This window comes from Macaca nemestrina, chromosome 4 (genome assembly GCF_043159975.1).
Source record: "Macaca nemestrina isolate mMacNem1 chromosome 4, mMacNem.hap1, whole genome shotgun sequence".
NCBI lineage: Eukaryota > Metazoa > Chordata > Mammalia > Primates > Cercopithecidae > Macaca > Macaca nemestrina.
The window spans coordinates 151,532,962-151,543,504 of NC_092128.1; the positions used below are offsets into that span (position 1 = coordinate 151,532,962).

General features: G+C 42.7%; 1 protein-coding gene across 1 annotated transcript; it reads left to right on the plus strand.

Moving 5' to 3' along the window:
- Positions 1 to 358: 358 nt before the first annotated feature.
- LOC105483378 (poly(A) polymerase beta) lies at positions 359 to 7,131 on the plus strand. Its single transcript, XM_011744206.2, has one exon. The coding sequence runs from the start codon at positions 581 to 583 to the stop codon at positions 2,492 to 2,494; it is 1,914 nt and encodes a 637-aa protein (XP_011742508.2). The 5' UTR covers positions 359 to 580; the 3' UTR covers positions 2,495 to 7,131.
- The last annotated feature ends 3,412 nt before the right edge of the window (positions 7,132 to 10,543 follow it).

The following is a 10,543-nucleotide window of genomic DNA, read 5'->3' on the forward strand; positions in this document are numbered from 1 at the left end:
AACAGCCCAAAAAACAAGACAGAAACTGCTTTCCACCAACGGGTTCCCACTATGAAGGGGTCTTTGGACTTCCAAAGGGTGCACGCTAGGGTGAAGTGGGCAGAGGGTGCCCCAGAAAAGACGCACATCTGAGGTGTCAGGGGACTCGGGGAGCAAATAATTAGATGGGTAAAGTTGCGCAAATATGTAAAATAGTGGTAATGAAGGGTTGAGTTTGGCCGGTTATAGACAACGTGAGCCCTGTCCACCCCCATCTAGAGCCCCCCGCGCAGCGAGAGGGGGCCCTCGGCCCAGAAAGCCGTGGCTCCCGTGAACCCTCGCGCTGGTGGCCGGTGCGCAGGCGCCCACGCGTGTACGGTAGGTTCTGGAACGCGGCCGCTGAGGGGTCTGGCGCCATGTTGGGACTGAGGGGAAGGAGGAGAAGCTCCTGAAGCGGCGGGCGCGCAGCGGGAGCGGGAGTGGGGTCGGACCAGGGCAGCTAGAAGCCCTGCCCTTCCCGCCTCAGAGGATCATGACCCGGGCGGCGACCGCGAAGGTCGCGGTGGTGGGGGACGTGCCCTGGAGGGGCGGGCGCTGAAAGATGATGCCGTTTCCGGTGACAACCCAGGGACCACCGCAGCAGGCGCCGCTGCCGAAGTGCTACGGCATCTCCTCGCCTATCAGCCTAGCGGTCCCCAAGGAGACGGACTGCCTTCTCACCCAGAGGCTAATAGAAACCCTCAGGCCCTTCGGGGTCTTTGAAGAGGAAGAGGAACTGCAGCGCAGGATTTTAGTTTTGGAAAAATTAAATAATCTGGTAAAGGAATGGATACGCGAAATCAGTGAAAGCAAGAGCCTTCCCCAGTCTGTAATTGAAAACGTTGGCGGAAAGATTTTTACGTTTGGCTCTTACAGATTAGGAGTACATACGAAAGGTGCAGATATTGACGCCTTGTGCGTTGCACCAAGGCATGTGGATCGAAGCGACTTTTTCACCTCATTCTATGTTAAACTGAAACTACAGGAGGAAGTAAAAGATTTAAGGGCTGTTGAGGAGGCATTTGTGCCAGTTATCAAACTGTGTTTTGATGGGATAGAGATTGATATTTTATTTGCAAGATTAGCACTACAGACTATTCCAGAAGATTTGGACCTAAGAGATGACAGTCTGCTTAAAAATTTAGACATTAGATGCATAAGAAGCCTTAACGGTTGCCGGGTAACCGATGAAATTTTACATCTAGTGCCAAACATTGACAACTTCAGGTTGACTCTAAGAGCCATCAAACTGTGGGCCAAGTGCCACAATATCTATTCCAATATATTAGGTTTCCTCGGAGGTGTTTCCTGGGCCATGCTGGTAGCAAGAACTTGTCAGCTTTATCCAAATGCAGTAGCGTCAACTCTCGTGCGGAAATTCTTCTTGGTATTTTCGGAATGGGAATGGCCAAACCCAGTGTTACTGAAAGAGCCTGAAGAACGGAATCTTAATTTGCCTGTATGGGACCCAAGAGTAAATCCCAGTGATAGGTACCATCTTATGCCCATCATCACACCAGCATACCCACAGCAGAACTCCACATACAACGTGTCTGTTTCAACCAGGATGGTCATGATTGAGGAGTTTAAACAGGGACTTGCTATCACACACGAGATTTTGCTGAGTAAGGCTGAGTGGTCCAAACTCTTTGAAGCTCCAAGCTTCTTTCAGAAGTACAAGCATTATATTGTACTTCTGGCAAGTGCACCAACAGAAAAACAGCATTTAGAATGGGTGGGCTTGGTGGAATCAAAGATCCGAATCCTGGTTGGGAGCTTGGAGAAGAATGAATTTATTACGCTGGCACATGTGAATCCACAGTCATTTCCAGCACCCAAAGAAAATCCTGATATGGAAGAATTTCGTACAATGTGGGTGATTGGGTTAGTGCTAAAAAAGCCAGAAAACTCTGAAATTCTCAGTATTGATCTCACCTATGATATCCAGTCTTTCACAGATACTGTTTATAGGCAAGCAATGAATAGTAAGATGTTTGAGATGGGTATGAAAATTACTGCAATGCATTTAAGAAGAAAGGAGCTTCACCAGCTGCTGCCTCATCATGTGCTTCAGGACAAGAAAGCACACGCAACAGAAGGTAGAAGATTGACAGATCTGAACGACAGCAGCTTTGACTTGTCTGCAGGCTGTGAAAACAGCATGTCTGTGCCTTCATCTACTAGCACTATGAAGACAGGCCCATTGATTAGCAGTTCTCAGGGTAGAAATAGTCCTGCCCTGGCTGTAATGACAGCATCGATGGCTAATGTACAGGCTACTGAAATTTCCTTGCAACAGATGAATACCAGTGAAAGTTCAGGGGTTGCATTAAATGAAAGTATTCCTCACGCTGTCTCTCAGCCTGCCATTTCTCCATCACCAAAGGCCATGGTCGCCAGAGTTGTTTCTTCGACATGTCTCATAAGCCATCCAGACCTTCAGGAAACGCAGCAACAAACATATCTAATCCTATAGTTGGAGCCTAGAGGATATTCTTGCCTCATAAAGAAGAAAGGACCAAGAAAAACAAAACAGAAGAGGAGAAACTCAATACAAAGACAAGTATAACTCCATTAGAAAAATTCAGACAGCATCTTCTCTGTTGGCCTCTCAGGTAACATCAGTATAGATCTTTCCAGTATCCCCATTCTCCCTGCAAATCCAGTTCCTGTTATCAAGAATTCAGTAAAAAAGGTTGAATGGTTAAAAACAACGTCAAGGGTCCATGAACAATATCTGCCAACTCAACCTGTCGTCTTCAAATACTAAAGAAGGAGAATGAAGGGTACAGAGAATGACTTGAAATAGATTGAGGCTTATTTGGTAACTTCCTTTACTGGGCCAGTCTTGATCAGAAGTCCACATTAGTATGTGACAGCTAGAGGTACTGTTATTAATGTGTCAGCAACAGTTACATTAACTATTTCAAAGGACTACTGCCCTTAAAAAGAAAAAAACCTTTCAGCTATATTTGTACCCGTGACTGACATCTGGACTGGATTTATGTTTGATGATTTGTTGGGAAAATTTGCAATACAAACGGGTATCAGAATTCCTTATACTGATGATGCACTTTATATTTTTTATTAGAAAGTAGAACTAATTTTAGATTTTTCAAATTGGTGAATTTTATTTTTCCCTGAAGAGGTTTGTTCACTATTAATCTTAAAATTGGATACCATTGTGCAGTGGTGTACTATACTTCACAGAAAGCATAAAAGTACATCTAGTTCAGTCCCTATGAGATAGCTGTAACCCTTTAAAATGAAATGTCAACTTTAAGGTATGTATTTGACATCAAAACAATCATTAGTAGGTCTTTGGTTTTGATGGCACACTATGGAGAAAGGACACACTGGTTTCATCCGCAGAACTGTTTTAGAGAGTAATCAGCGATCAAACATTTTCTTTGAGCTAACAAAGCTCCATGTTCTCTTTTCCTCAATCATTAGTCCTAAAACAAAAAAGCTTTTTGCCTCCCCCTCTTCTCTTTGCTTGTATGGGCACAGTATGCTTATGTGTCATTTCACAAGAAAAAAAGAATAATATTCTCTAAACCATGATGTGAAACTGACAATCCTGTGGCCACATGGCACAAACACGAAATATTGGTTACAATGAAACACCACATTTTAGCAAAACTTTACTAAATGTAATGTCTATGAGATATGTTTCTGATCTTGGATGACCATTTGATCGCTTCATATGAGAAGTTTTGTACATTCCACAGAATACCTCCTTATAGGAAAGTTAATTTCCAATTGCACACATAAGCAAAAAGGCATTTTCTTCAAGAATTTTAAGCACATTTTTATTTTTAAATGATTTATCAAAATTCATCTCTAAATTTTACATGTAGAAACATAAAAAAGTAATTTCTAGCAAGCACTTGACATCTTATTGGCTTTCTGCTCTTTTAGTCCACAAAAGATTAGCAATACTTTAAGTAAAAAAAAGATCCCTCATAATTAAGCAGTAGAGCATCTATGTTTAGGAAATGTGAGGGGCAACAGATGTGAATGAATGAAAGTTTAGTCTTTCTTAATCTAGACAGCAAACTTAACAGGCTTTCCAATTAGCCTTGCTTTAACCCCTCCTGTCCCTTCTCTGACTCTGCACTTTTCGTGCTAAACTGCAATTACTTAAACTCTTTTCTTGTCTTTCTGGATTAATTTTCTAAAGTTGGAATATAGTCATGTCCTTTTAGGCTGTAGAGACTTTTCTTTCACCATTACCTTCTGATCTCTAGTGTACAGTATTTCTTTTTCTCACATCTTTGCCCTTTCACCACAATAATAAGTCGGGTGAAGTGTGCACAGTATCTGTATTTTGAATGGCTATGGTGTTAGGTTGAAATGGCCAGGCAATAATTTAGTCTGGTCATTTTGTTTACACATTGGGAAAAAAATTAGTTTATTAAACATTACCTGTAACTGTATCTGTTTTACCAAGCTGGAACCTTGGAACTTTTTATTTCTAATTTTTATTACTTGAATGTCAGACCATTTTTCCTGTGATGTACCTAGTGAGTGGAGTTTGCTTTGTTTTATAGTATCTATACTCCTGGTATATTCAAGCACTGTTTTGAAAACAGATGACTTATTTCTCCATTAAAAATGCAATAAAAATAAATGGCAAATAAGCAAAGTGAAACTAAAATACTGGACAGTAGTACGATTTAAATCTAAGATAAGAATTCAGATGTACTTACATTGTTCTGAAGGAGGGTAGAAACACTGATGAACTTTTCAACTTTACTCAGTCTAGAATGTAATAAGGTTTAGGGAAACATGAAAAGGTTAAAATTTCAAATCGGGGCCGGGCGCGGTGGCTCACGCCTGTAATCCCAGCACTTTGGGAGGCCGAGGCGGGCGGATCACAAGGTCAGGAGATCGAGACCACGGTGAAACCCCGTCTCTACTAAAAATACAAAAAATTAGCCAGGCGCGGTTGTGGGCGCCTGTAGTCCCAGCTACTCGGGAGGCTGAGGCAGGAGAATGTCGTGAACCCGGGAGGCGGAGCTTGCAGTGAGCCGAGATCGCGCCACTGCACTCCAGCCTGGGCGACAGAGCGAGACTCTGTCTCAAAAAAAAAAAAAAAAAAAAAAAAAAAAAAAAAAAAAATTCAAATCGGTAAAGATAAAAAATGAAGTTAAGCAGAATCCAAAAGAAGGCAGGAAAAAAAGGGGGAAAGCATACAAAAAAATAGAGTAAAAAGAAAACACAATCTATGGTCATGGAAATGAAACCAAATATATCTATCACTACAATAAATGGACCAAACTTCGTGTTTTAAAAAGGCAGAGACAGTCAGATTCCATGGGAAAACCAAGTCCAACTGTATGCTGTTTTACTTAAGAGAGACACAACCAAAATAAAAGGATGGGAAAAAGGCATGCTAATGAAAAGAAGCTGGTATAATAACAGTATCATTCAAGTAGGTGTCAGAGCAAAAATAATTATTAAGGGCAAAAGGACCATGCATTAATGATAGAAGACCTACCGCATCAGGAACATTGAATAATTTAAAACTTGTCTACACCTAATAAATCAGCCTCAACATAAAATAACAAAGATGAACGGAAATTGCTAAATATGTCATTATCATAGAAGATTTCAAAACAGCCTTTCATTAACTGATATCAAGCAGATAAAAATAGAAGGGAAACAGTTTCTGAACACAGTCCAGCGTAGTGGCTGGTGGACTTTTCGCATTAAGGACCAGATAATAAATATTTTCAGCTCTGTGAAGCCGTCAGGTCTCTGTCGCAGCTACTTAACTCTGCCTTTGTAGAGGGCAATCAGTCATAGACAATATGTAAACAGATGGCCAGGGCTGGATTTGTCACCCATCCCCCTCAGCCATTGTTTGCCATCAATGATCTGGTGAACATTTGTTATAGAACCTTCCACCCCACAATTGGAAAATGCATATTATTCTTAAGTATTGGGTGTGTACAAAAATTAACCTCATGCCATATCAAAAGTAATATTTAACATACTTCAAAGTATCTGATTTATAGGACATGTTCTCTGACCACAGAACAGTAAGTTAAAAATTAAGTAACAAATAGCATAAAGAAGACACAAAAAAGCTCAAGTCATAAAAGAAGAGGTTGGTATAATTAAGAGATTTTTTTTTCATCAGATAATGAACAGTGAAAAGTGAAAAACTGAAAAACAGGCCCTAAGCTGGGAGAAGATTTTGTGATAAAACTGACAAATGATTACTATCCAGAATATATTAAGGATGGCAAAGGAAAAAGTCTATTTTAAAGATCAATAGGCCGGGTGCAGTAGCTCATGCCTGTAATCCCAGCACTCTGGGAGGTCAAGGCGGGTGGATCGCTTGAGGCCAGGAGTTCGAGACCAGCCTCAGCAACATGACAACATGACAAAAAACCATCTCTACTAAAAATACAAAAATTAGCTGGTCATGGTGGCACGTACCTGTAGCCCCAGCATGTACCTGTCTGTCCCAAGAGGCTCATGCAGGAGAATCGCTTGAACCCAGGAGATGAAGGTTGCAGTGAGCTGAGATCACGCCACAGCACTCCAGCCTGGGTGATGGTGAGAGTCTGTCTTTAAAAAAAAAAAAAAAAAAAACTGGATGCAGTGGTTCATGCTTGTAAACCCAGCGTTTTGGGAGGCCACGGCGAGCAGAACCCTTGAGGCCAGGAGTTTGATTCCAGCCTGACCAATGCGGTGAAACTCCACCTTTTGTATTTTTCTCTACAAAAGATACAGAAATTCGCTGAGCATGGTGATGCGCACCTGTAATCCTAGCTGCTTGGGAAGCTGAGGCATGAGAATCGCTTGAACCCAAGAGACGGAGGTTGCAGTGAACTGAGATCACGCTACTGCACTCCAGCCTGAGCGACAGAGCAAGACTCTGTCTTGAAAAATGAAAACAATAAAATCCCCAACAACCCAGCTTTAAAAAATGGGCCAAAGAAATGCATAAGCATTTCACAGAAGAGGAACTAGGAACGGCCAATAAACGTGAAAATTTGCCCAATCTCAGTAATAATAAGGAAAATACAATATAAGACCAGAGAAGTATTTCTTTTTTCTTTATTTTTCTTTCTTTTTTTTTTTAACAAAAATATAAAAGTCTAACAATGTCTAGGTATGGTGAGGATGAGGAGCAATGGAAACTCGAACACGGTGCCGGTGAGAACATGGTGCAAATTGTTTTGGCCCCTTTGGGAAGCAGCTTGGTCTTATCTGGCACAGTTGACGACAGGCCCACACTCTGCATTCCAATTATTCTACTCGTAGGTCTTCACCCTTGTGCTGTGGGACACTGATGTACTTCATCTTACTGATCCCCTTAGTCTTTGGGGTGACCAGCGTCTGCGGGACCACAGCCGTGTCCAGAACCCTACACACCTTCTAGTTTACCTCCAGTGTGCCATTTAAATACCATAATTTTCTCTAGTATTTCTCGTGGTGGTAGAAAAGTCAGCATTTGAAAATGAGTATTTATATCAATGTTTTGTCATAGCCTAAAGTTTCAAACAATCCACATATCCATCAATGAGGGAATGGCTGGATGATGGCATATTTGTGCAATAAATACCATAAAGTTGTAAAATTAAACGATAGCTACCTGCGTCAATGTTAGCTGTGTTTCATCATGTTGGGGGGAAAAGCACATTGCAGAAAAATGCACAGAGCGTGATACCATTTATATAAGGTTTCAAAATAAGCAAAGTAGAGCAGTATAATTTAGGGTTCCAAAAATGTGTGGTATAACTATAAATGAAAAAAGGCCATGTTAAACACGGAATCCAGGAAAGTGATTCCCTTTGGTAGGATGAGAGGTGGGGACAGGCAGGAAGATGTGCTTGGGAGGGTTGATGTGATTCTGGAACTAGTTCATTCTTTTTAGGTTGGGTGGTGGATGAAATGGTGTTCATTTTGTTATTAATCTGAGTTACAAATGCTTTCATATGTGTGAAATATAATTAAACAACCAATACCAAAGTGGTATGTTTTTGTTTTTGTTTGTTTGTTTTGAGACGGAGTCTCACTCTGTCGCCCAGGCTGGAGTGCAGTGGCACGATCTTGGCTCACCGCAACCTCTGCCTCCCGGGTTCAAGCGATTCTCCTGCCTCAGCCTCCCAAGTAGCTAGGATTACCAGCACCCACCACTATGCCTGGCTAATTTTGTATTTTTAGTAAAGATGAGGTTTCTCCATGTTGGTCAGGCTGATCTCAAACTCCTGACCTCAGGTGATCCGCCCGCCTCAGCCTCCCAAAGTGCTGGGATTACAGGCATGAGCCAACACGCCCGGCCTACCCCCAGCATCTTCAAGTCAGCAGCGGCATGTCGAATCTCCATCATTCTTTTGAGTATTTGACTTCCTTTCTGCTTTTTAAACAGTTCATGTGTTTAGGTGAGGCCCACCTGTATAATCTCCCTTTTGATGAACCCAAAGTGAACTGATGAATAAACTTATTTACATATCTGCAAAAATCTATTTTTCCATACAACAAAACATAATCATGAAATGACACAAACAGTTCCCACTCACACTCAAGGTTGGAGGGCGGGTTATGCAAAGCAAGGGTCACTGGGGGTCATCTTAGAATTCTGGTTGCCACAGTCTGCCATCTGGCCTGCAGTAACCCATAGTTACACCCGCATGCAAAACACACTCACCCCATCTCAAAGTCCCCCAGTCTCATCCTATTACAGTATCAGTTCAAGTCTAAAATCTCATCATCTTAATCTAAATCAGGTGTGAATGGGGCTTCTGGGTATAATCCATTAAGTACCACTCTTGGGGCACTATTTCTTTCCATCTGTGGACCTGTGACACTAAAGATACAAGTATCTGCCCCGACCCTCCCAACTTACAAGGGTGGGACAGGCATAGGGTAACAGTCACTCTGGTTCAAAAGTGAGGGAAATGGACCGGGCACGGTGGCTCATGCCTGTAATCCCAGCACTTTGGGAGGCCGAGGCGGGTGGATCACATGAGGTCAGGAGTTCGAGACCAACCTGGCCAACATAGTGAAACCCCATCTCTACCAAAAATACAAAAATTAGCAGGGTGTGGTGGCACATGCCTGTAATCCCAGCCACTTGGGAGGCTAAGGCACAAGAACCACTTGAAAGGCGGAGATTGCAGTAAGCCAAGATCATGCCATTGTACCCTAGCCTGGGCTACAAAGTGAGGCTCTGTCTTTAAAAAAAGGAGGAGGAGGAGGAGAAGAAGAAGAAGAGGAAGAGGAAGAGAGGGGAAATGATCACTCTTGTAATTCAAGCATTTTGGGATGCTATGGTGGGAGGATGGCTTGAGGCCAGGAGTTCAAACCAGTCTGGGCAACATAGCAAGACCCCATCTCTACAAAAAATAAAAAATTAGTCAGGCATGGTGGCACACACCTGTGTTCCCAGCACTCAGGAGGCTTAGATGAGAGGATTGCTTGAACCTAGGGTCTGAGGTTGCAGTGAGCTATGAACACGCCACTGCACTCCAGCCTGGGCAACAGAACTAGACCCTGTCTCAATAAATAAATAAATAAATAATAGGAGAAAATGGAAGGTAAAAAGGTGCCACTGGTCTGGCCCAAAGCATTTTTGAACTCTAGTGAGGCAAATTCCAGTCCAGTGGAAGTTCTTTTGTTCCATTCCAAAGCTCTGCCTTCTGTCGTGTTGGTGCCACCCTCTGGGATCTTGGCTTCATCCTCTGAGTCATCTTTCCCTCTGCATGGACGGTAGCATGTTTATCAGCTACTTCCTGTCTGTAGCCACCCCCTTCATTTTTCAGTGTCTCTGTTCCTTTCAGTCTAGGCCAGCAGTGTTTCTGCTGGCATAATTTTCTGAAGAACTTGTGGGCCGGATGAGGATTTCACGAGAATTCACTCCATTAGACAGAAGCCACATCCATAAATGTCTCTGAGATAAGCCCTTCTCTACTTTTAGTTGCTGGTGAGATGGTGGAGGGACAGTGCTCTTGAACTTCCTTGAGGTGCTCTATTTTGACTAAGAAAAATACATGAGAAACACCCTTACTCTACTGAGTCATTTATGTGACCAGGTACCCTGACCTTTTGGTCTTGCTGGGTTTCAGCAAAGGGTTGTCCAGGCCCACACTTGGTTTTTCCTCTCTGCCTCCCATCAGAAGCCATTTCTGACTTTTGGCATCTCTTGTCATCTGGAGAGGCTGTGCATTTTCAAACTTTTCCAGTCCTGGTTCTTATTTTGCTGAACAGTTCTTCAATTTCTCTCTCTCCTGTTGCCTCTCACCATAAGCAGCAAGAAGAAACCAGGGGGCACCTTCTGTACTCTGCTTGGAAACCTCCTTGGCCATCTCTTCAGGTTCAGCATTTGCAAATTCTGCTTTCCAACAACTGCAGGATGACAATTTCAGTGAGCTCCCTGCCCTCACATCACAAGAACCCTCCTTCCTCCAGTTTCCAGTAACATGCCTCTCACTTCCTTCTGAGCCTTTGCTGGCAGGTTTGTGAGCATCTAGGTTTCTGCTGTTTGCAGCAATTTTGCCTTTCTCTG

Coding starts and splice junctions, on each gene's coding strand:
- LOC105483378 (XM_011744206.2), top strand. CDS start 581: ATGATGCCGTTTCCGGTGACAACCCAGGGACCACCGCAGCAGGCGCCG.